Below are 26,910 nucleotides of genomic sequence, written 5' to 3' on the forward strand. Positions count from 1 at the left end.
TCTTGGTTGTGGAGGAAGTAGCACAAACATATAGCTTCTAACTTGTTCTTGATAACCCAGACACAAGTAAGCATTGTGATGAGTCAAGTTGTGTACAAGTGGGTGCTGCACATTGGTGGTGGATGAGGTGAGTTTCCTCCTAACTAAAGTCCTATTATTATTATTATTATAGCCTACTGATGATATCGGAGGGGTGAACTACAAAGCTAGCTAGATATACTCAGGTTTTACTAAAGCTAACTAGCGTTAGTTAGATCCACATTCCAGCTCTGATATCTGGTCAAAAAGAGTATGACATTGTTGCTGCCTGTAGCACTGAATGCAAGGGAAGCCAGCGAGCATTTGGCCTCCTATATATACTTTAAAAATAAAATAATAGCCAATTAGCATTGAGCTAAACAGAGAGAGCTCAGCTGTGAATGGTCCTGGCACACCAAAAAAAGTGTCAAGGGAAGTCAGTTTAGATTTGGCTTCAGACCAATCATATCAGAAGGCAAACGTCAATGACAGAAAACTTGAATTTTTGCATCTCATTGTGGCTTGTTAGCTAGGTAAAATCGTTCCAAAATTAGCCATGGATGGAGATAGGGATTTGGACTTGTGGTTATACTTAATTCTCTGTAATGGCCAATAATTATAACAGGGATTCTGATCCAATCATAAATTCATACATTGTACCCTGTGTCTGAGAGAATGGAAGTTCAAATCATATCAAACTTTATTTGTCACATGTGCCGACAGTGTAGTTCAAGAACTATTTACCAAGTAAACTAAAGTAAAAAATAATAAAAAGTAACAACTAAAATAACAAAAAAAAGGCTATATACAGGGGGTACCAGTACTCAGTCAGTGTGCGGGGGTAAAGGTTAGTCGTGGTAATTTTTAGATTTAGGGGTGAAGTGACTATGCATAGATAATAAACAGCATAGCAGCAGCGTAAAAAACAAATGGAGGGAGGGGAGTGTGAATGCAAATAGTCCAGTGGCCATTTGATGAATTGTTCAGCAGTCTTATGGCTTGGGGGTAGATCAGCAGTCTTATGGCTTGGGGGTAGATCAGCAGTCTTATGGCTTGGGGGTAGATCAGCAGTCTTATGGCTTGGGGGTAGATCAGCAGTCTTATGGCTTGGGGGTAGATCAGCAGTCTTATGGCTTGGGGGTAGATCAGCAGTCTTATGGCTTGGGGGTAGAAGATGTTAAGGAGCCTTTTGGTCCTAGACTTGGCGTTACAGTACCGCTTGCCCTGCGGTAGCAGAGAAAACAGTCTATGACTTGGTGACTGGGGTCTTTGACAAGGGTTTGGGCTTTCCTCTGACACCGCCTAGTCACCAGTATATACAGTTGAAGTCGGAAGTTTACGTACACTTAGGTTGGAGTCATTAAAACTCGTTTTTCAACCACTCCACAAATGTCTTGTTAACAAACTATAGTTTTGGCAAGTCGGTTAGGACATCTACTTTGTGCATGACACAAGTAATTTTTCCAACAATTGTTTACAGACAGATCATTTCACTTATCATTCACTGTATCACAATTCCAGTGGGTCAGAAGTTTACGTACACTACGTTGACTGTGCCTTTAAACAGCTTGGAAAATTCCAGAAAATTATGCCATGGCTTTAGAAGCTTCTGAAAGGCTAATTGACATCATTTGAGTCAATTGGAGGTGTACCTGTGGATGTATTTCAAGGCCTACCTTCCAACTCAGTGCCTCTTTGCTTGACATCATTGGAAAATCAAAAGAAATCAGCCAAGACCTCAGAAAAAAATTGTAGACCTCCACAAGTCATATCCTTGGGAGCAGTTTCCAAACGCCTGAAGGTACCACGTTCATCTGTACAAACAATAGTATGCAAGTATAAACACCATGGGACTACGCAGCCGTCATACCACTCAGGAAGGAGACGCATTCTGTCTCCTAGAGATTAATGTACTTTGGTGCAAAAAGTGTAAATCAATCCCAGAACAACAGCAAAGGACCTTGTGAAGATGCTGGAGGAAACGGGCGCAAAAGTTTTTTTTTTTTTTTCTTCACCTTTATATAACCAGGTGGGCTAGATGAGAACAAGTTGTCATTTACAACTGCGACCTGGCCAAGATAAAGCATAGCAGTTTGACACATACAGCAACATAGAGTTACACATGGAATAAACAAAACATACAGTCAATAATACAGTAGAAAAAAAGGAAAAAGTCTATATACAGTGAGTGCAAATGAGGTAAGATAAGGGAGTTAAGGCAATAAATAGACCATGGTGGCGAAGTAAATTACAATATAGCAATTAAACACTGGAATGGTAGATGTGCAGAAGGTGAATGTGCAAGTAGAGATACTGGGGTGCAAAGGAGCAAGATGAATAAATAACAGTATGGGGATGAGGTAGTTAGATGGGCTGTTTACAGATGGGCTATGTACAGGTGCAGTGATCTGTGAGATGTTCTGACAGCTGGTGCTTAAAGCTAGTGAGGGAGATATGAGTCTCCAGCTTCAGTGATTTTTGCAGTTCGTTCCAGTCATTGGCAGCAGAGAACTGGAAGGAAAGGCGGCCAAAGGAGGAATTGGCTTTGGAGGTGACCAATGAGATATACCTGCTGGAGCGCGTGCTACGAGTGGGTGCTGCTATGGTGACCAGTGAGCTGAGATAAGGTGGGGCTTTACCTAGCAGAGACTTGTAGATGACCTGGAGCCAGTGGGTTTGGCGACGAGTATGAAGCGAGGGCCAGCCAACAAGAGCGTACAGGTCACAGTGGTGGATAGTATATGGGGCTTTGGTGACAAAACGGATGGCACTGTGATAGACTGCATCCACTTTGTTGAGTAGAGTGTTGGAGGCTATTTTATAGATGACATCGCCAAAGTCGAGGATCGGTAGGATGGTCAGTTTTACGAGAGTATGTTTGGCAGCATGAGTGAAGGATACTTTGTTGTGAAATAGTAAGCCGATTCTAGATTACATTTTGGATTGGAGATGCTTAATTTGAGTCTGGAAGGAGAGTTTACAGTCTTACCAGACACCTAGGTATTTGTAGTTGTCCATGTATTCTATGTCAGAACAGTCCAGAGTAGTGATGCTGGACGGGAGGGCAGGTGCGGGCAGTGATCGGTTGAAGAGCATGCATTTAGTTCTACTTGCATTTAAGAGCAGTTGGAGGCCATGGAAGGAGAGTTGTATGGCATTGAAACTCTGTAGGTTGATTAACACACTGTCCAAAGAAGGGCCAGAAGTATACAGAATGGTATCGTCCGCGTAGTGGTGGATCAGAGAATCACCAGCAGCAAGAGCGTCATCATTGATGTATACAGAGAAAAGAGTCGGCCCGAGAATTGAACCCTGTGGCACCCCCATAGAGACTGCCAGAGGTCCGGACAACAGGCCCTCCGATTTGACACACTGAACTCTATCAGATAAGTAGTTGGTGAACCAGGCGAGGCAATCATTTGAAAAACCAAGGCTGTTGAGTCTGCCAATAAGAATGTGGTGATTGACAGAGTCGAAAGCCTTAGCCAGGTCGATGAATACGGCGATGAATGCACAGTAATGTCTCTTTTTCGATGGCTGTTATGATATCATTTAGGACTTTGAGCATGGCTGAGCTGCACCCATGACCAGCTCTGAAACCAGATAGCGGAGAAGGTACGGTGGGATTCTAAATGGTCGGTAATCTGTTTGTTAACTTGGCTTTCGAAGACCTTAGAAAGGCATTGTAGGATAGATATAGGTCTGTAGCAGTTTGGGTCTAGAGTGTCTCCGCCTTTGAAGAGGGTGATGACCACGGCAGCTTTCCAATCTTTGGGAATCTCAGACGATACGAAAGAGAGGTTGACCAGGCTTGTGATAGGGGTTGCAACAATTTTGGCAGATAATTTTTTAGAAAGAAAGGGTCCAGATTTTCTAGCCCAGCTGATTTGTAGAGGTCCAGATTTTGTAGCTCTTTCAGAACATCAGCTATCTGGATTTGGTTGAAGGAGAAATGGGGGAGGCTTGGGCGAGTTGCTGTGGGGAGTGCATGGCTGTTGACCAGGGTAGGGGTAGCCAGGTGGAAAGCATGGCCAGCTGTAGAAAAATGCTTATTGAAATTCTCAATTATAGTGGATTTATCGGTGGTGACAGTGTTTCCTAGCCTCAGTGCAGTGGGCAGCTGGGAGGAGGTGCTCTTCTTCTCCATGGACTTTACAGTGTCCCAGAACTTTTTGGAGTTTGTGCTACAGGATGCAAATTTCTGCTTGAAAAAGCTAGCCTTAGCTTTCCTAACTGCCTGTGTATATTGGTTCCTAACTTCCCTGAAAAGTTGCATATCACGGGGGCTATTTGATGCTAATATAGAATGCCACAGGATGTTTTTGTGCTGGTCAAGGGCAGTCAGGTCTGGAGAGAACCAAGGGCTATATCTGTTCCTGGTTCTACACTTTTTGAAAGGGGCATGCTTATTTAAGATGGTGAAGAAGGCACTTTTAAAGAAAGACCAGGCATCTTCTACTGACGGGATCAGGTCTATATCCTTCCAGGATACCCAGGCCAGGTCAATTAGAAAGGCCTGCTCGCTGAAGTGTTTTAGGGAGCGTTTGACAGTGATGAGGAGTGTTCGTTTGACCGCGGACCCATTTCGGATGCAGGCAATGAGGCAGTGATCGCTGTTGAAAACAGCAGAGGTGTATTTGGAGGGCAAGTTGGTTAGGATGATATCTATGAGGGTGCATGTGTTTACAGATTTGGGGTTGTACCTGGTGGCTTCATTGATTATTTGTGTGAGATTGAGGGCATCAAGCTTAGATTGTAGGATGGCCGGGGTGTTAAGCATGTCCCAGTTTAGGTCACCGAGCAGCACTAGCTCTGAAGATAGATGGGGAGTAATCAGTTCACATATGGTGTCCAGGGCACAGCTGGGGGCAGAGGGGGGTCTATAGCAGGCACTAACGGTGAGAGACTTGTTCCTGGAAAGGTGGATTTTTAATAGTAGAAGTTCAAATTGTTTGGGTGCAGACCTGGATAGTAAGACAGAACTCTGCAGGCTATCTCTGCAGTAGATTGCAACACCGCCCCCTTTGGCAGTTCCATTTTGTCGGAAAATGTTATAGTTAGGGATGGAAATTTCAGGCTTTTTGGTGGTCTTCCTGAGCCAGGATTCAGGCACGGCTAGGACATCCAGGTTGTCAGAGTGTGCTAGGGCAGTGAATTAAACAAACTTAGAGAGGAGGCTTCTAATGTTAACATGCATGAAACCAAGGCTTTTAGTCAACAAATGATAGCGCCTGGGGAATGGGAGTGGAGCTAGGCACTGCAGGGCCTGGATTAACCTCCACATCACCAGAGGAACAGAGGAGGAGTATGATAAGGGTATGGCTAAAGTCTAAAAGAACTGGTTGCCAAATACTTTCAGAAAAGACAGTAAAAGGAGCAGATTTCTTGGCATGGTAGAGTAGATTAAAGGCATAATGAACAGATAAAGGTATGGTAGGATGTGAATACAGTGGGGTTAAACCTGTGCATAGAGTGACGATGAAGGAGATATTGTCTCTAGAAATATCATTTAAACCAGGTGATGACATCGCATGTGTGGTAGGTGGAATCAAAGTGTTAGATAAGGCGTATTGGGCAGGGCTAGATGCTCTACAGTGAAATAAGGCAATAATTACTAACCAAAACAGCAATGGACAAGGCATATTGATGTTAGCGAGAGGCATGCGTAGCCTAGTGAATCATAGGAGTCCAGTGAATGGCTTCAGGCAGTTAGCGGGCCAGGGCAAGCAAGCTAGCAGAAAAAGGGCCTTGGAGGGACGTCGCGACGGAAGAAAGTCCGTTGTGGCCCACTCGTGCTATTACGTCGGCAGATGGATCAGCAGGGCTCCGTGTGGTAAACCAGGCCAATTGGCAAAATAGGTTTGGTGGCCAAAGACATTGTCCGATGAGCCTCTTAAGCTAACAGTCCGATGTGATCTGGACAGCTAGCAGGCCGCGGCTAACAGGCTAACAGATGGGCATTCAGGGGGACGATGAAATGGCGGAGCTAGTTTAGAAAACCCCTCGGGCAGATCACGTCGGTGGTCCAGTCGTGATGGGTTGGGGCCGGTTGGCAAAATAGGTATTGTAGCCCAGGGAGTGACTGATGGACCTCTATTGGCTAGCTGGTGAGATTGGCTTAGCAGATTGGCCTGGCAAGGATAGCTCCAGGCTAATTGGTTCTTGCTTCGAGACAGGGACGTTAGCCAGGAGTGGGCACTCGGATAGCTAGCTGCGGTGATCCAGGTGAAGAAAAAAGAGAAAGGTTCAGAGCTTGTGGTAGGAATTCGGAGATATGGAGAAAAATAAGTCAGATATGTTCTGGTTTGAGTCGCGCTGTGCAGACTGGCGAAAGTTTCCATGCTAGAGGTAGCTGATGACCCCACTAGCAGTGACTAGCTGACTACTAGCTAAGTATCTAAAAAAGGTATCTCTATCCACAGTAAAACACGCCCTATATCGACATAACCTGAAAGGCCGCTCAGCAAGGAAGAAGCCACTGCTCCAAAACCGCCATAAAAAAGCCAGACTACAGTTTGCAACTGTACATGGGGACGAAGATCGTACTTTTTGGAGAAATGTCCTCTGGTCTGATGAAACAAAAATAGAACTGTTTGGCCATAATGACCATCGTTATGTTTGGAGGAAAAATGGGGAGGCTTGCAAGCCGAAGAACACCATCCCAACCGTGAAGCACGGGGGTGGCAGCGTCATGTTTTGGGGGTACTTTGCTGCAGGAGGGATTGGTGCACTTCACAAAATAGATGGCATCATGAGGTGGAAAATTACGTGGATATATTGAAGCAACATCTCAAGACATCAGTCAGGAAGTTAAAGCTTGGTCGCAAATGGGTCTTCCAAATGGACAATGACCTCAAGCATACTTCCAATGTTGTGGCAAAATGGCTTCAGGACAACAAAGTCAAGGTATTGGAGTGGCCATCACAAAGCCCTGACCTCAAGCCTATAGAAAATCTGTGGGAAGAACTGAAAAAGTGTGTGCGAGCAAGGAGGCCTACAATCTTGGCTCAGTTATACCAGCTCTGTCAGGAGGAATGGGCCAAAATTCACCCAATTTATTGTGGGAAGCTTGTGGAAGGCTACCCAAAATGTTTGACCCAAGTTAAATCATTTAAAGGCAATGCTAGCAAATACTAATTGAGTGTATGTAAACTTCTGACCCACTGCGAATGTGATGAAAGAAATAGAAGCTGAAATAAATAATTCTCTGTACTATTATTCTGACATTTCACATTCTTAAAATGAAGTGGTGAACCTAACTGACCTAAAACAGGGATTTTTTTACTCGGATTAAATGTCAGGAATTGTGAAAAACTGAGTTTAAATGTATTTGGCTAAGGTGTATGTAAACTTCCTACTTCAACTGTAGGTCCTGGATGTCAGGAAGCTTGACCCCAGTGATGTAATGGGCTGTACACACTACCCACCTGTAGCGCCTTACGGTCAGATTCCAAGCACTTGCTCCAAGCACATACCAGGCGGTGATGCATCCAGTCGGAATGCTCTCAATGGTGCAACTGTAGAACTTTTTTAGGATCTGGGGACCCATGACACGGATCCCTCTAGAACTTTCATTGTGCACACCTGGCCCGTATTCCCACTGATTGTATTTGTATATAGGTGTCCTTTGTTCACCATGGTCTTGTCGATTATTGTTACTATATCCATTGGTGTGTGTGAGTACCTGTGCTGCGTGTTTTGGGCTTTCGTGCCCTTGTGGATTGCGCAGATGATTACGGGTTTCGTCCCGTATGATAATCATTGTGCGCTTGTGTTATTTATTCGAGGTACTCCTCGCTCTTTTGTTTGGGGTTACTACCCTGTGTTTTGTTATGTGTTTGTTTGGGGTTACTACCCTGTGTTTTGTTATGTGTTTGTTTGGGGTTCTACCCTGTGTTTTGTTATGTGTTTGTTTGGGGGTTCTACCCTGTGTTTTGTTATGTGTTTGTTTGGTCTTCGTCCCCGTGCCTTTACACGGCATGCCGTAATTTGGGCTGAATAAAAATAAAACTATTACACATTCCTGCACCTGTCTCCCGAATAATTTATAACAGTATGACAACCCATGACTAATCTTCTCTCTCTCCTGGGGGGTGAAAGGTGTTGTTGTGTCCTCTTCATGACTGTCCTGGTGTGTTTGGACCATGATAGTTTGTTGGTGATGTGGACACCAAGGAACTTGAAACTCTCGATCCTCTCCATTACTGCCCCGTCAATGATATCGTTCAGCCTACCTTTTCTTGTAGTACACAATCAACTCCTTTGTCTTGCTCACATTGAGGGAGAGGTTGTTGTCCTAGCACCACACTGCCAGGTCTCTGACCTCCACCCTATAGACTGTCTCATCGTTGTCGGTGATCAGGCCTAACACTGTTGTGTCGTCAGCAAACTTAATGATAGTGTTGGAGTCGTGCTTGGCCACGCAGTCGTGGGTGTACAGGGAGTATAGGAGGGGACTAAGCACACACCCCTGAGGGGCCCCCATGTTGAGGATCAGCATGGCAGATGTGTTGTTGCCTACCCTTACCACCTGGGGGCGGTCCGTCAGGAAGTCCAGGACCCAGTTGCAGAGGGAGGTGTTTAGTCCTTATCTTAGTGATGAGCTTTGAGGACACTATGTGAGAAAATAATTCTCACATAGGTGTTCCTTTTGTCACGGTGGGAAAGGGCAGTGTGGAGTGCAATAGCAATTGTGTTATCTGTGGATCTGTTTGGGCGGTATATTAATTGGAGTGGGTCTAGGGGTTCTGGGATAATGGTGTGACTAGCCTTTCAAAGCACTTCATGGCTACAGATGTGAGTGCTACGGGTCGGTAGTCATTTAGGCAGGTTACTTTGGCGTTCTTGGCCACAGGGCCTATGGTGGTCTGATTCAAACATGTAGGTATTACAGACTTGGTCAGGGAGAGGTTGAAAATGTCAGGGAAGACACTTTCCAGTTGGCCAGAGCATGCTCGGAGTACACATCCTGGTAATCTGTCTGGTCCTGCGGCCTTGTGAATGTTGACCTGTTTAAAGGTCTTACTCACATCGGCTACGGAGAGCGTGATCACACAGTCGTCTGGAACAGCTGATGCTCTCGTGCATGCTTCAGTGTTGCTTGCCTCGAAGCGAGCATAGAAGTAATTTAGTACATGTCCTGGTAATCCGTCTGGTCCTGTGAATGTTTACTTGTCATGCCTGCTCCCCCTCCCCCTCCCTGGCGCTTGAGGGCACCAGGCTACTCTTATCTACACGCACCTGTCACCATCATTATGCGCAGCAACGCTCATTGGACTCACATGGATTCCTTCCATGGTTGATAACCCCCTGTATATCTGTCTGTTCCTCTGTGTTGTTAAATGTTCATGTCCAGACACTGTTCCTGTTCCATTTCATGTCCGTCAGCTATTAAACCTTCACTCCCTGTACCTGCTTTTCGCCTCTTCTTACAGGCCTGTTTCATAGTGTAGGGCTAAGATGTGAGGAGGAATATATTGAGTGAGATTTGTCACGTGAATTTATTTGACTTTTGTAGTCAAACATATAGTATGAACTCATTGACAGACACCATGTGAAAGTGCACATTCTGTCAATAAAGAAGGGCAGAGATTGAGGAAACCCGTTGTGCAAGTACAGGAAACTTTATGGTGCGTCCGCTGCTGAACTTCATGTCTGAAGGGACTGAGGGGAGAGAGAGTGGAACAGGAACAGGGACTGGAACAGGGACTGAGGGGCGAGAGAGTGGAACAGGAACAGGGAGTGAGGAGAGAGAGAGAGAGAGGGTATTCACTGGAACAGGGACTGAGGAGAGAGAGAGAGAGAGGGTATTCACTGGAACAGGGACTGAGGAGAGAGAGAGAGAGGGTATTCACTGGAACAGGGACTGGAACAGGGACTGAGGAGAGAGAGCGGGCGTATGCACTGGAACAGGGACTGAGGAGAGAGAGGGGTATGCACTGGAACAGGGACTGAGGAGAGAGAGGGGTATGCACTGGAACAGGGACTGAGGAGAGAGAGAGGGGTATGCACTGGAACAGGGACTGAGGAGAGAGAGAGGGGTATGCACTGGAACAGGGACTGAGGAGAGAGTGAGGGGTATGCACTGGAACAGGGACTGAGGAGAGAGTGAGGGGTATGCACTGGAACGGACTGAGGAGAGAGAGAGAGCGGTATGCACTGCAACAGGGACTGAGGAGAGAGAGAGGGGTATGCACTGGAACAGGGACTGAGGAGAGAGAGAGGGGTATGCACTGGAACAGGGACTGAGGAGAGAGTGAGGGGTATGCACTGGAACAGGGACTGAGGAGAGAGAGAGGGGTATGCACTGGAACAGGGACTGAGGAGAGAGAGAGGGGTATGCACTGGAACAGGGACTGAGGAGAGAGTGAGGGGTATGCACTGGAACAGGGACTGAGGAGAGAGTGAGGGGTATGCACTGGAACGGACTGAGGAGAGAGAGAGAGCGGTATGCACTGCAACAGGGACTGAGGAGAGAGAGAGGGGTATGCACTGGAACAGGGACTGAGGAGAGAGAGAGGGGTATGCACTGGAACAGACTGAGGAGAGAGAGAGGGGGGTATGCACTGCAACAGGGACTGGAACAAACCACATGGAAAGTGTTAATGTTTATATATGTGTAAATTGTGGTCCATTATTGTGTGTTTATATTTATTCAGGTGTCCATACATGTTTTTGTTTGTTGTTTATGTATGTTGTTTGTGTTGTTGTTTATGTTTGTGATTTATGTTTATGTTTGCTGTTAGGCTTTGTTGTTTGTTGTTTGTTGTTTTCTGTTCGTTTGTGTTTGTTGTTTATGTTTGTTTGTTTGTTGTTTATGTTTTGAATCTATACATTCATTGAGTGTTTTTATATGGCCTTGTGTGTGCATGTTTATTTGCGTATGTTCACTGGTGCATATGTGTGTGTGAACAATAGTGTGTGTGTGTGTGCATGCATATAGAGTGTTTTTATTTCTTCATGTGTCTTCCTGTGTGTATCACAGGAGGTTGGTGGCACCTTAATTGGGGAGGATGCGGTCGTGGTAACGACTGGTGCGGAATCAGTGGAATGTAACAAATACAACACATGGTTTCCATGGTTTCCAGGTGTTTGATGCCATTCCATTTGCTATGTTCCATTATTATGAGCCGTTCTCTCCCGTTGTGTATGTAGATATCTGTGCACCAGGGGTTCCGCTGCTGTCGTGTAGCTGTGGTGCTGCGTTGAGGAGCAGGTTGAAGATGGTAGAACAGTCCTCTGCAAACAAAACGAGTGATGACTACAACAATCTGACAACCCCACAGTAGAATAGTTGATTTAATTGCCTAGTTGGCTCGTTGTTGTGTGTTTTATTCAAGATAAATATTTATCTCAAGATAAATATTTATCTTGAGGCGCATGCAAGTTACGAGTGCCACAGGAAGAGAAACATGCATTCTGACAAGCAGCCAATGCACAACAATTCCTGCAATCGCGGGCAAAATAGTCGTTTTTATGGTCTTTGTTAAAAGAGGGGTATCCCAGCTTTCCATTCCTACTTTATTTATTTCTCAACACTTAAATATGTGTGAACTGCACCATTTTAAACCCAGAGTTTATAGCAGCGGCATAGTTAAGCACGTTACCACTCCACAATTCACCCTGAGTGCATAGGGGAGATGTAGAGGTCCTGGGCTGGTGTGGTTACACATTGTCTGCGGTTGTGAGGCCGGTTGGACATACTGCCAAATTCTCATTGGAGGTGGCTTATGGTTGAGAAATGAACATTTAATTATCTGGCAAAAGCTCTGGTGGACATTCCTGCATCAGCATTCCAATAGCACACTCCCTGAAATCTTGAGACCTCTGTGCCTTTGTGACAAAACTGCACATTTTAGAGTGGCCTTTTATTGTCCCCAGCACAAGGTGCCCCTGTGTAATGCTCATGCTGTTTAATCAGGTGGATGGATTATCTTGGCAAAGGAGAAATGCTCACTAACAGGGATTTAAGCACATGTGTCGGCACAACATTTGATTGAAATAAGCTTTATGTGCATATAGAACATTTCTGTGTTCTTTTATTTCAGCTCATGAAACATGGAACCAACACTTTACATGTTGCGTTTATATTTTTATAGATAAATGCCTGCTTTGTTGACAAACTCATTATATTGTTGATTTAATTGTACTGAAGGTCACAAACGGAGATCCTAACCAGTTATTGTCCATTGTTACTTCGGTTCAGTGTGTACTACATTTTGCATCATAGTTTAGTTGACTTGTCTTAGACAGTCTACAGGTAGATTTAAACATAGGCTGGTCTTATGTCATAACAGGATAATCAACTTGCAGAACTTGTGTTTCCTGTTGGAGAAATGCTAGCTAGAACGTAGTGTTCTTTCTGGTTCTCAACAAGTGTTGAGGAAGCAAAAACAGATTGAGAAGAACCCGTTATCAAATGATCCAACTGGCTTTATAACATCTTCAGTTAATTACATCTTTAAGAAGTCACTGTCTCTTGGCCGTGAGGTTTGGAACTCTGACAGTAGATCCATTCTGCTGTTATAACTGAAAACAGATTTAGTGTTCTCTCTCTCTCTCTCAGCATGTGGTGGCCTGTTGTTATTCCCTTGGCAGTTCTTCTCTCAGAGCAGTTTGGAACATTAGCATAGTGTTAACATTAGCTTAGTGTTAACATTAGCTTAGTGCTCCTCATCAGGGCGTGATTACCTCTTCAAAGATCATCTTCACATCTGTCTTATCCCACTGCATGCATTTAAAAAAATTATTTTCCTAATAGCACTGACTTTGCTGATAACGTCTTTATTGAGGAAAAATGTACTGACTACAACTGTGATATGTGGTTGTCTCAACTAGCTAGCTTAATAAGATGAATGAACTAACTGTAAGTCGCTCTGGATGAGAGAATCTGCTAAATGACAAAACTGTTAAAAAAAATGGTAATGTAAAGTGATTTGAGATGTTAACCTACAATGTTAGCTTCGGGGGCAGTTTGGTGTGCCTCTAAGTCAGACAAACGTGTTCAGTTTGTTTGTAGTATTAGTATGGTAATGGTTAATAGATGCATATGACCGGTTACATTTTTGCTAATTATTATGTTTGTATAATTGACGTTCTGTGTGCCATGACATTGGAGCGTGTGTGTGACTGTGTGTGTATATGTGTGACTGTGTGTTTTTAGTCCACAGAGTAATTCCACCTCAAAAAGCACCAGAAAGAGGACTTCCCTCCATCTCAGATTGTTCTGAAACTATTTATATCGTTAGAAACAGAGGATTAACATTCCTGAAACATTATTTTGTTGAAAGATAATTTGAACACTGAGAAATTAAGCAAATTTATTGCACCCAATTTGGCCATTTCAATTTATAGGATTCATATAATATTAAATAAATATAGTACCCAATATCTGATTTGGACCAAACCTCTTCTAAACAGTGAATCTAAATGAATGGTCAAAAGCCATCCAAGGACCCCAAAATCCAGTATACATCATCAGTGATTTATGTTTGACAAGTAGTATGAAGCTGCGGCTTGGAGTATTGTTTATTCATACTATGTAATGTATTCTTAGTGAATTTGATTATGTTTTTTTCTCTCTGTTCAGATAAATTAGCCAAATTAGCATTTCCCCTATGAATGAATGTTAAAGTACCAAGTTTTGCCCACTAGATGTTACTGTTTCTGCTACTGTCATACCCTTTTATCAATTTTGCTGGTCTCTTGCATTTATTCAATGGATCACAACATTTACAACTTTGGGTAGAATACCAATAGCTTTTGCTTTTAATCCAAATAAATTGTGTGGTTATCCTCAAGTCAAGCCAGTCCTCCATGAAAGCAATTGAGTTCTTCCTTCTCTTAGCAGCTAATGCTTCAACCCAACTCACCTTGAAGAGTCCAACAAATGGCAGCTCTCTGAGAGGGCTATGCCTATGGTGAAATTCTCATATGAAGACTTTTCCTATAACCTCAAACAAATCTATTGAGAAATGAACTAGTGACTGTTGCATGGCAGGTTTCTGTTTGTCAATAAAAGTATTAAAACACCTCTTAATATGTTGTGCGATTAGTGTAATTTACCATCAAACCCATACCATTAACATTGTAAAACACTATACAGTATGTGCTTTGGACTTTTACCATTGAAGACCTTTAGAGACCATAACATTGAAGCCATTATATCTGCTGTAGCCTAATGATTTGCTTGTTCACCAGGGATGGTCTAATCCAGACCTTTTTTTAAAGGGAATAAATCACAAACACAGGGGCCATTTCCTGGACCTAGATTAAACCTAAGAGAAGGACAAACTGCTTTGGTTTCATGGAGGACTGGCTTGAATTGAGGATAACATTATTATTATTATTTTCAACATGAGCTAAAGCAATTTTTTTTAAATCCAAAATTGTAAAGAAAATGTTGTCCTCACGAGACAAGCAACATTGATAAAAGGGTGTGGCAGTAGCAAAAACAGCATCATCTAGTGGGCAAAACCTAGTACTTTAAGGCCAGGCAACACACACTCATAGGGCAATTTTTCCCCTTAATCAAATAATAATCACATTTTACCAGTTGAATGTAGACCAAAATATAATACTTTTTTGGGTTAAACATGTTATGAAATATTTTATTACAACATGCAAATGAGGCAATAGCTCATTAAATATGCACATATTTGCATATCACACAAATCCATTTTTCTGGACACTGGATGAAGTCCAGCATTTTGTCCAGAGCAGATTGTGGATAAATACTTTTTCAAATCTTTCTATCTGTAAAATAATAAATATTTTTTCCCCAAATAAAATGTTATCTACAGTGCCTTCAGAAAGCATTCAGAACCTTGAATTTTTCCACATTTAGTTGTGTTACAGCCTCAATTTAAAATGGATTAAATAGAGATTATTTGTCACTGGCCTACACACAATACCCCATCGTGACATCACAATACCCCATCGTGACATCACAATCCCCCTTCGTGACTTCACAATACCCCATCGTGGCATCACAATACCCCATTGTGACATCACAATACCCCGTAATGTCAAAGTGGAATTATGTTTTTACTAACTAATTAAAAATGGAAAGCTGTGCTTAACACTTAATAAGTTGCATGGACTCACTTTGTGTGCAATAATAGTGTTTAATATAATTTCTGAATGACTACATCTTCTCTGTATCCAATACGTACAATTATCTGCAAGGTCAGATAACCAGTTATTAAATGCAAGGGTTTTACATACTTTTTCCAACCTACACTGTGAATGTTTAAATGATGTATTCAATATAGACAAGAAAAATACAATTATTTGTGAGTTATTAGTTTAAAACACACTGTGTTTGTCTATTGTTGTGACAAAGATGAAGATCAAAATGTATGACTAATTTATGCAGAAATTCCAAAGGGTTCACATACTTTTATTTGCCATTATGTAAATGTACTGTATGTAAATTAGATATCTAGACCCAATCTCTTCAAAGATAGTTACTAAACATATAAACATAGTCCAGTTTTAACATTCTCTATGAAATGGTCTTCTAAATTATGTGTAATTTAATGTTATGAGCTTTGAAATTATTGCTGTATTTTAAAGTGGTTAAAATTCATGAAAATATTGATGACGGTAGTATGACAAACTAAAGAAAATATACATTTTCATAAAGTTTTTTAAATGTATTTGTTAAAATTCTAATCGGTAAAAATGTAATTTCAGTTTTGCCTGGCCTTAAGACTAATTTATGGGGGAAATGTGAGCTACATCAATGGCTAATTTCTCTGATCAGGAGGGGAAAAACCTCACGTAATTCACTGAGAATACATTACATAGTATGAATAAACAATGTGCAAGTAAAACATTACAAAACCTGATCAGTTAACCTGTTGCTTCTACTCGGGACGCTTGCGTCCCAACTAGAGCTCTGGAAATGCAAATGCGCTACGCTAAATGCTAATAGTATTAGTTAAAACTCAAAAGTTCATTAAAATACACATGCAGGGTATCGAATTAAAGCTACACTCGTTGTGAATCCAGGCAACAAGTCAGATTTTTAAAATGCTTTTCGGCGAAAGCATGAGAAGCTATTATCTGATAGCATGCAACACCCCAAAAGACCCACAGGGGACGTAAACAAAATAATTAGCATTTCGGCGTTACACAAACCGCACAATAAAATAGAAAACATTCATTACCTTTCACCATCTTCTTTGTTGGCACTCCTAGATGTCCCATAAACACTATTTGGGTCTTTATTTCGATTAAATCGGTCCATATAAAGCCTAGATATCGTTATATGTAGACTGTGTGATAAACGAAAAAAACATTGTTTCAAAAACGTAACGTCATTTTTTAAAATTCAAAAAGTCGACGATAAACTTTCACAAAACACTTCGAAATACGTTTGTAATGCAACTTTAGGTATTAGTAAAGGTTAATAAGCGATAAAATTCATCAGGAGGCGATGTAAAGATCATTAGCTGTCCGTCTGGAAAAATGTCCGGCTAGAAACTCAACGAAAATATCCGGTCCTAGACCGGAGGAGATACGGTGTCCTGTATGTGTTTGACCAAGAAAAAACTCGAAGGGAAATGACAAGACTCTAGACACCGTGTGGAAGCTGTAGGTACTGCAACCTCAGTCAATTAATTGTGGTTCACGTTTATCAATGGGTTCAAGTAGCGCATGGATATATTTTCCCATTTTCAGTGATCAGTTTTTCCTGTGCTTTTCGATGTAAATGCCGTTCTGGTAAAGCCACAGCAGTGATTTAACCAGTTTTTTAAACGTCTTGAGTGTTTTCTATCCACACAGACTAAGCAAATGCATATACTATATTCCTGGCATGAGTAGCAGGGCGCTGAAATGTTGCGCGATTTTTAACAGAATGTTCAAAAAAGTAGAGGGTCGACTTAAGAGGTTAAAGTCATCAGTCTCAAGTCTCAAGTGATTTTATATCTAGTCTCAAATCATCAAATGTGTGACTTGAGTCAGACTCAAGTCCAAGTCAATGTGACTAGTATCTACTGTCTGAAGCTGAAATGACCTTGACCCCCCGTTAGTTGGACACACACGTAAGCATGAAAGATCAAAGCAGGATTATTGGTATTTGTTGTGACAAGTGAATTAGATCCGATGACAATGACAGCTCAGTAGAAGAGTAATCTGCTCCTTCCCTGCGTAGATGAAACCACGCTAGTCTAGACTATTGTTTGAATGTACTGTATATACAATATACAAACTGAATGATCAAGGCTGGTGGTAGAGATATGTTTTCTTTGTTCCAAAATGCTATTGTCCTAATAACGTAATCTACTTTGGGCTGTTCATATGGTCATGTGAAATTCATTAGACTAATATAATTATTATAATAGACTTCAATAGACTAATGTAATCAACAAAAAAAAAAGATAACAGCACATAATTTAATTACAAAATAGAATGTTATAATACAAATGTTAGAGGATACACAGATGACTGCATTCCTTTTGTTGTGAAAGGCCCAAAACGGCAGTCACTTTCTGAAGATCTGTCACAGTCTTGTCTGCAAACTGCTAGTCAACAAGTAGTAAGAATTAAACGATCAGCTTGTTGGAGCTACGTCAGCTCATCCACCAAAGGCCTACTTGATTCTCTTGCACTTTGGGAGATATTGTATTTAGAACCACTGCTCTGTAGTCTTTAAGTGTACAAAGCTTCAGGAACTATTTCCTAATATTTAGTTGCACTCCATTTTGCCCTCAGAACAGCCTCAATTCGTCTGGGCATGGACTATTTTTTAAATTTAACTAGGCAAGTCAGTTAAGAACAAATTCTTATTTACAACGATGGCCTACCAAAAGGCAAAAGGCCACCACGGGGGCTGGGATAAAAATATATATATATATATATATATATAATGACAAAACACACATCACGACAAGAGAGATAACACTACATAAAGAGAGACCTAAGACAACATAGCAAGGCAGCAACACATGAAAACACAGCATGGTAGCAGTACAACATGACAACAACAGGGTAGCAGCACAACAATGACAACAACAGGGTAGCAGCACAACATGACAACAACAGGGTAGCAGCACAACATGACAACAGGGTAGCAGTACAACATTTTTATTTATTTATTTCACCTTTATTTAACCAGGTAAGCAAGTTGAGAACAAGTTCTCATTTACAATTGCGACCTGGCCAAGATAAAGCAAAGCAGTTCGACACATACAACGACACAGAGTTACACATGGAGTAAAACAAACATACAGTCAATAATACAGTAAAAAAAACAAGTCTATATACAATGTGAGCAAATTAGGTGAGAAGGGAGGTAAAGGCAAAAAAGGCCATGGTGGCAAAGTAAATACAATATAGCAAGTAAAACACTGGAATGGTAGTTTTGCAATGGAAGAATGTGCAAAGTAGAAATAAAAATAATGGGGTGCAAAGGAGCAAAATAAATAAATAAATTAAATACAGTTGGGAAAGAGGTAGTTGTTTGGGCTAAATTATAGGTGGGCTATGTACAGGTGCAGTAATCTGTAAGATGCTCTGACAGTTGGTGCTTAAAGCTAGTGAGGGAGATAAGTGTTTCCAATTTAAGAGATTTTTGTAGTTCGTTCCAGTCATTGGCAGCAGAGAACTGGAAGGAGAGGCGGCCAAAGAAAGAATTGGTTTTGGGGGTGACTAGAGATATACCTGCTGGAGCGTGTGCTACAGGTGGGAGATGCTATGGTGACCAGCGAGCTGAGATAAGGGGGACTTTACCTAGCAGGGTCTTGTAGATGACATGGAGCCAGTGGGTTTGGCGACGAGTATGAAGCGAGGGCCAGCCAACGAGAGCGTACAGGTCGCAATGGTGGGTAGTATATGGGGCTTTGGTGACAAAACGGATTGCACTGTGATAGACTGCATCCAATTTGTTGAGTAGGGTATTGGAGGCTATTTTGTAAATGACATCGCCAAAGTCGAGGATTGGTAGGATGGTCAATTTTACAAGGGTATGTTTGGCAGCATGAGTGAAGGATGCTTTGTTGCGAAATAGGAAGCCAATTCTAGATTTAACTTTGGATTGGAGATGTTTGATATGGGTCTGGAAGGAGAGTTTACAGTCTAACCAGACACCTAAGTATTTGTAGTTGTCCACGTATTCTAAGTCAGAGCCGTCCAGAGTAGTGATGTTGGACAGGCGGGTAGGTGCAGGTAGCGATCGGTTGAAGAGCATGCATTTAGTTTTACTTGTATTTAAGAGCAATTGGAGGCCACGGAAGGAGAGTTGTATGGCATTGAAGCTTGCCTGGAGGGTTGTTAACACAGTGTCCAAAGAAGGGCCGGAAGTATACAGAATGGTGTCGTCTGCGTAGAGGTGGATCAGAGACTCACCAGCAGCAAGAGCGACCTCATTGATGTATACAGAGAAGAGAGTCGGTCCAAGAATTGAACCCTGTGGCACCCCCATAGAGACTGCCAGAGGTCCGGACAGCAGACCCTCCGATTTGACACACTGAACTCTATCAGAGAAGTAGTTGGTGAACCAGGCGAGGCAATCATTTGAGAAACCAAGGCTGTCGAGTCTGCCGATGAGGATGTGGTGGTTGACAGAGTCGAAAGCCTTGGCCAGATCAATGAATACGGCTGCACAGTAATGTTTCTTATCGATGGCGGTTAAGATATCGTTTAGGACCTTGAGCGTGGCTGAGGTGCACCCATGACCAGCTCTGAAACCAGATTGCATAGCAGAGAAGGTATGGTGAGATTCGAAATGGTCGGTAATCTGTTTGTTGACTTGGCTTTCGAAGACCTTAGAAAGGCATGGTAGGATAGATATAGGTCTGTAGCAGTTTGGGTCAAGAGTGTCCCCCCTTTGAAGAGGGGGATGACCGCAGCTGCTTTCCAATCTTTGGGAATCTCAGATGACACGAAAGAGAGGTTGAACAGGCTAGTAATAGGGGTGGCAACAATTTCGGCAGATAATTTTAGAAAGAAAGGGTCCAGATTGTCTAGCCCGGCTGATTTGTAGGGGTCCAGATTTTTCAGCTCTTTCAGAACTTCAGCTGAATGGATTTGGGAGAAGGAGATATGGGGAAGGCTTGGGCGAGTTGCTGTTGGGGGTGCAGTGCTGTTGACCGGGGTAGGAGTTGCCAGGTGGAAAGCATGGCCAGCCGTAGAAAAATGCTTATTGAAATTCTCAATTATGGTGGATTTATCAGTGGTGACAGTGTTTCCTATCTTCAGTGCAGTGAGCAGCTGGGAGGAGGTGTTCTTATTCTCCATGGACTTTACAGTGTCCCAGAACTTTTTAGAGTTAGTGTTGCAGGAAGCAAATTTCTGCTTGAAAAAGCTAGCCTTGGCTTTTCTAACTGCCTGTGTATAACGGTTTCTAGCTTCCCTGAACAGCTGCATATCACGGGGGCTGTTCGATGCTAATGCAGAACGCCATAGGATGTTTTTGTGTTGGTTAAGGGCAGTCAGGTCTGGGGAGAACCAAGGGCTATATCTGTTCCTGGTTCTAATTTTCTTGAATGGGGCATGTTTATTTAAGATTGTTAGGAAGGCATTTAAAAAAATATCCAGGCATCCTCTACTGACGGGATGAGATCAATATCCTTCCAGGACACCCCGGCCAGGTCGATTAGAAAGGCCTGCTCGCTGAAGTGTTTCAGGGAGCGTTTTACAGTGATGAGTGGAGGTCGTTTGACCGCTGACCCATTACGGATGCAGGCAATGAGGCAGTGATCGCTGAGATCTTGGTTGAAGACAGCAGAGGTGTATTTAGAGGGGAAGTTGGTTAGGATGATATCTATGAGGGTGCCCATGTTTAAGGCTTTGGGGGGGTACCTGGTAGGTTCATTGATAATTTGTGTGAGATTGAGGGCATCAAGTTTAGATTGTAGGATGGCTGGGGTGTTAAGCATGTTCCAGTTTAGGTCGCCTAGCAGCACGAGCTCTGAAGATAGATGGGGGGCAATCAGTTCACATATGGTGTCCAGAGCACAGCTGGGGGCAGAGGGTGGTCTATAGCAGGCGGCAACGGTGAGAGACTTGTTTTTAGAGAGGTGGATTTTTAAAAGTAGAAGTTCAAATTGTTTGGGTACAGACCTGGATAGTAGGACAGAACTCTGCAGGCTATCTTTGCAGTAGATTGCAACACCGCCCCCTTTGGCAGTTCTATCTTGTCTGAAAATGTTGTAGTTTGGAATTAAAATTTCTGAATTTTTGGTGGTCTTCCTAAGCCAGGATTCAGACACAGCTAGAACATCCGGGTTGGCAGAGTGTGCTAAAGCAGTGAAAAGAACAAACTTAGGGAGGAGGCTTCTAATGTTAACATGCATGAAACCAAGGCTATTACGGTTACAGAAGTCATCAAAAGAGAGCGCCTGGGGAATAGGAGTGGAGCTAGGCACTGCAGGGCCTGGATTCACCTCTACATCGCCAGAGGAACATAGGAGGAGAAGAATAAGGGTACGGCTAAAAGCAATAAGAATTGGTCGTCTAGAACGTCTGGAACAGAGAGTAAAAGGAGGTTTCTGGGGGCGATAAAATAGCATCAAGGTATAATGTACAGACAAAGGTATGGTAGGATGTGAATACAGTGGAGGTAAACCTAGGTATTGAGTGATGAAGAGAGAGATATTGTCTCTAGAAACATCATTGAAACCAGGAGATGTCATTGCATGTGTGGGTGGTGGAACTAATAAGTTGGATAAGGTATAGTGAGCAGGACTAGAGGCTCTACAGTGAAATAAGCCAATAAACACTAACCAGAACAGCAATGGACAAGACATATTGACATTAAGGAGAGGCATCCTTAGTCGAGTGATCAAAAGGGTCCAGGGAGTGGAGAGGTTGGTTTGGGGGTCACGGCGATTTAGACAGCTAGCCAGGACATCGGTAGCAAGCAAGCATAGGATGGAGGTCTGTTGTTAGCCACCTCTTGCGTTCCGTCAGTAGATTAGTGGAGTTCCGTGTTGTAGAGGGGATTAGTCCAAATCACACAACAACAAAAAAATAAATAAAACAATAGATATAGTTATAGAGGCCCAAGAAGAAACATAATAATAATAAAAATAAATAAATTGTCCAGTTTGAGTGTTTGTTGCAGCTCGTTCCAATCGCTAGCTGCAGCGAACGGAAAAGAGGAGCGACCCAGGGATGCGTGTGCTTTGGGGACTACAAGGTGTCGAAAGCTTCCCACAGTTGTGTCAAGTTGGCTGGATGTCCTTTAGGTGGTGGGCCATTCGATACACACAGGGAAACTGTTGAGCTTGAAAAACCCAGCAGCGTTGCAGTTCCTTCTTTAACCCAGCAGCGTTGCAGTTCCTTCTTTAACCCAGCAGCGTTGCAGTTCCTTCTTTAACCTGTCTCCTCCCCTTTATCTACATGTCTCCTCCCCTTCATCTACACTGATTTGAAGTGGATTTAACAAGTGACATCAATAAGGGATCATAGCTTTCACTTGGATTCATCTGGTCAGGCTATGTCATGGAAAGAGCATGTTTTTCACACTGGCACACAGCTTATGCCTGCAGGGATGGAGGCAGGTCACGTCAATGATTCCCTGTACTGCCTGATACCATTAGAGCTGCATGTCAATCTGCAACTTGCATATATGAAAAGGGCTTATTGCTCAGTCCCAAACAGTTGAACTAGTGTACTCCCAAAATAAGCATCATGCCTGTGTCACTGCCTTTTTCAAAGTCCCCCAGTCCCATGACAACGACACGTCACATGTGAAATGAAGGATTATATAAAAAGGAAAAAATTGTGTGTCTACACACTGCTTGTCTGAGAACGGAGTGCTCTGTGTTCCTGTAGGGATGGAGTTCCCTGTGGACGGCCTGGTCAGCGTGAGCCAAGAGATCCTGGAGAGATCAGCCCAGGACTACATGAACAGCCTTCTCCACAGCCCCCTTGACTCACCCCAACACCTCACCCTCGCAAACAACACACAGGTAAATAGACCCTCACTCTGCCACACTCTACACAGGTAAATATCAAATCAAGTCAAATTTGATTGGTCACATAGACATGGTTAGCAGATGTTAATGCGAGTGTAGCGAAATGCTTGTGCTTCTGGTTCCGACAGTGCAGTAATATCTCATAAGTCATCTAACAAATTCACAACAACTACCGTATACACACAAATCTAAAAGGGGTGAATGAGAATATGTACATATAAATATATGGATGAGCGATGGCCGAGCGGCATAGGCAAGATGCAATAGATGGTATAAAATACAGTATATACATATGATATGAATAATGTAAGATATGTAAACATTATTAAAGTGACCCATTTGTTAAAGTGGCCAGTGATTGGGTCTCCATGTAGGCAGCAGCCTCTGAGTTAGTGATTGCTGTTAAGCAGTCTGATGGCCTTGAGATAGAAGCTGTTCTTCAGTCTTTATCCTCACTCTGCCACACTCTACACAGGTATATAAACCCTCACTCTGCCACACTCTACACAAATAAACCCTCACTCTGTCACACTACACAAATAAACCCTCACTGTCACACTCTACACAAATAAACCCTCACTGTCACACTCTACACAGGTAAATAAACCCTCACTGTCACACTCTACACAAATAAACCCTCACTCTGTCACACTCTACACAAATAAACCCTCACTCTGTCACACTCTACACAGGTAACTAAACCCTCACTCTGCCACACTAACACAGGTAACTAAACCAGAGGAAACAGATAAAATAAGTGTAGTGTTTGCCATGTGTTACAGTTAAAGCTAGCTAGCTAACAATTCCATAGCCACAACAAAGTAATGTGCTGTGGGTGAGAAGCTTGGATCGAGTGCTGCACAACATCGAATCAAATGTATTTATAAAGCCCTTTTTTTCCTTTTACATCAGCCGATGTCACAAAGTTCTAAACAGACACCCAGCCTAAAACCCCAAACAGCAAGCCATGCAGATATAAAAACACAATGGCTAGGAAAAACTCCCTAGAAAGGCAGGAACCTAGGAAGAAACCTAGAGTTGAACCCCTACAACTCATCCAGAACGCCGCAGCCCGTCTGGTGTTCAACCTTCCCAAGTTCTCTCACGTCACCCCGCTCCTCCGCTCTCTCCACTGGCTTCCAGTTGAAGCTCGCATCCGCTACAAGACCATGGTGCTTGCCTACGGAGCTGTGAGGGGAACGGCACCTCAGTACCTCCAGGCTCTGATCAGGCCCTACACCCAAACAAGGGCACTGCGTTCATCCACCTCTGGCCTGCTCGCCTCCCTACCACTGAGGAAGTACAGTTCCTGCTCAGCCCAGTCAAAACTGTTCGCTGCTCTGGCCCCCCAATGGTGGAACAAACTCCCTCACGACGCCAGGACAGCGGAGTCAATCACCACCTTCCGGAGACACCTGAAACCCCACCTCTTTAAGGAATACCTAGGATAGGATAAAGTAATCCTTCTCACCCCCCTTAAAAGATTTAGATGCACTATTGTAAAGTGGCTGCACCACTGGATGTCATAAGGTGAATGCACCAATTTGTAAGTCGCTCTGGATAAGAGCGTCTGCTAAATGACTTAAATGTAAATGTAAATGTTGAACCAGGCTCTGAAGGGGGGCCAGTCCTCATCTGGCTGTGCCGGGTGGAGATTATAAACCTAGAGAGGAACCAGGCTCTGAAGGGGGGCCAGTCCTCATCTGGCTGTGCCGGGTGGAGATTATAAACCTAGAGTTGAACCAGGCTCTGAAGGGGGGCCAGTCCTCATCTGGCTGTGCCGGGGGGAGATTATAAACCTAGAGAGGAACCAGGCTCTGAAGGGGGGCCAGTCCTCATCTGGCTGTGCCGGGTGGAGATTATAAACCTAGAGAGGAACCAGGCTCTGAAGGGGGGCCAGTCCTCATCTGGCTCTGCCGGGGGGAGATTATAAACCTAGAGAGGAACCAGGCTCTGAAGGGGGGCCAGTCCTCATCTGGCTGTGCCGGGGGGAGATTATAAACCTAGAGAGGAACCAGGCTCTGAAGGGGGTCCAGTCCTCATTTGGCTGTGCCGGGGAGATTATAAACCTGAGAGGAACCAGGCTCTGAAGGGGGCCAGTCCTCATCTGGCTGTGCCGGGTGGAGATTATAAACCTAGAGAGGAACCAGGCTCTGAAGGGGGCCAGTCCTCATCTGGCTCTGCCGGGGGGGGAGATTATAAACCTAGAGAGGAACCAGGCTCTGAAGGGGGCCAGTCCTCATCTGGCTGTGCCGGGGGGAGATTATAAACCTAGAGAGGAACCAGGCTCTGAAGGGGGTCCAGTCCTCATTTGGCTGTGCCGGGGGGAGATTATAAACCTAGAGAGGAACCAGGCTCTGAAGGGGGCCAGTCCTCATCTGGCTGTGCCGGGTGGAGATTATAAACCTAGGGAGGAACCAGGCTCTGAAGGGGGGCCAGTCCTCATCTGGCTGTGCCGGGGGGAGATTATAAACCTAGAGAGGAACCAGGCTCTGAAGGGGGGTCAGTCCTCATCTGGCTGTGCCGGGTGGAGATTATAAACCTAGAGTTGAACCAGGCTCTGAAGGGGGGCCAGTCCTCATCTGGCTGTGCCGGGGGGAGATTATAAACCTAGAGAGGAACCAGGCTCTGAAGGGGGGCCAGTCCTCATCTGGCTGTGCCGGGTGGAGATTATAAACCTAGAGTTGAACCAGGCTCCGAAGGGGGGCCAGTCCTCATCTGGCTGTGCCGGGGGGAGATTATAACATACATAGATAACGTGCATAGATGACCAGCAGGGTTAAATAATAATAATCCCAGTGGTTGTAGAGGGAGCAACAGGTCAGCACCTCAGGAGTAAATGTCAGTTGGCTTTTCTTAGCTGATCAGACAGCAGGTGCAGTAGAGAGAGAGAGAGTCGAAAACAACAGGTCTGGGACAGGTAGCACGTCCGGTGAACAGGTCAGGATTCCATAGCCGCAGGCAGAACAGTTGAAACTAGAGCAGCAGCACGACCAGGTGGATTGGGGACAACAAGGAGTCATCAGGCCAGGTAGTCCTGAGGCATGGTCCTAGGGCTCAGGTCCTCCGAGAGAGAGAAAGAGACAGAGATAATTAGAGCATACTAAAATTCACAAAGGACACTTGATAAGACAGGAGAAATACTCCAAATATAACAGACTGACCCAGAGACAAACTATTGCAGCATAAATACTGGAGGCTGAGACAGGAGGGGTCGGGGGACACTGTGGCCCCTTCCGACGATACCCTCGGACAGGGGCAACCAGGCAGGATATAACCCCACCCACTTTGCCAAGGCACAGCTCCCACACCACCAGAGGGATATCTTCAAAACACCAACTTAATACCGAGACAAGGCTGAGTATAGCCCACGAAGATCTCCCCCACGGCATGAACCCAAGGGGGGCACCAACCCGGACAGGAAGATCACGTCAGTGACTCAACCCACTTAAGTGATGCACCCCTCCTAGGGACGGCATGGAAGAGCACCAGTAAGCCAGTGACTCAGCCCCCATAATAGGGTCAGAGGCAGAGAACCCCAGTGCAGACAGGGGAACTGGCCAGGAAGAGACAGCAAGGGCGGTTTGTCACTCCAGTGCCTTTCCGTTCACCTTCACACTCCTGGGCCAGACTCCACTCAATCATATGACCTACTGAAGAGATGAGTCTTCAATAATAACTTAAAGGTTGAGACTGAGTCTACGTCTCTCACATGGGTAGGCAGGCCATTCCATTAAAATGGAGCTCTGTGGGGAAAGCCCTGCCTCCAGCTGTTTACTTAGAAATTCTAGGAACAATAAAGAGGCCTGCTTCTTGTGACCGTAGCGTACGTGTAGGTAAGTACGGCAGGACCAAATCAGAGAGATAGGTAGGAGCAAGCCCATGTAATGCTTTGTAGGTAAGCAGTAAAACCTTAATCAGCCCTTGCCTTAACAGGAAGCCAGTGTAGGGAGGCTAGCACTGG

General features: G+C 43.9%; 1 protein-coding gene across 1 annotated transcript in view; it reads left to right on the forward strand.

Annotated features, from left to right (window-relative positions):
* LOC115140711 (titin-like) overlaps positions 1-26,910 on the forward strand; it is a 68,298-nt gene that overhangs the window by 4,522 nt on the left and 36,866 nt on the right. The window contains exon 2 of the mRNA XM_065027015.1: positions 22,804-22,940. Coding sequence (XP_064883087.1) covers positions 22,806-22,940 — 135 coding nt within the window. The 5' untranslated portion in view covers positions 22,804-22,805. The remainder of the gene's footprint in view (positions 1-22,803; positions 22,941-26,910) is intronic.

Source organism: Oncorhynchus nerka, linkage group LG13, assembly GCF_034236695.1.
Source record: "Oncorhynchus nerka isolate Pitt River linkage group LG13, Oner_Uvic_2.0, whole genome shotgun sequence".
NCBI lineage: Eukaryota > Metazoa > Chordata > Actinopteri > Salmoniformes > Salmonidae > Oncorhynchus > Oncorhynchus nerka.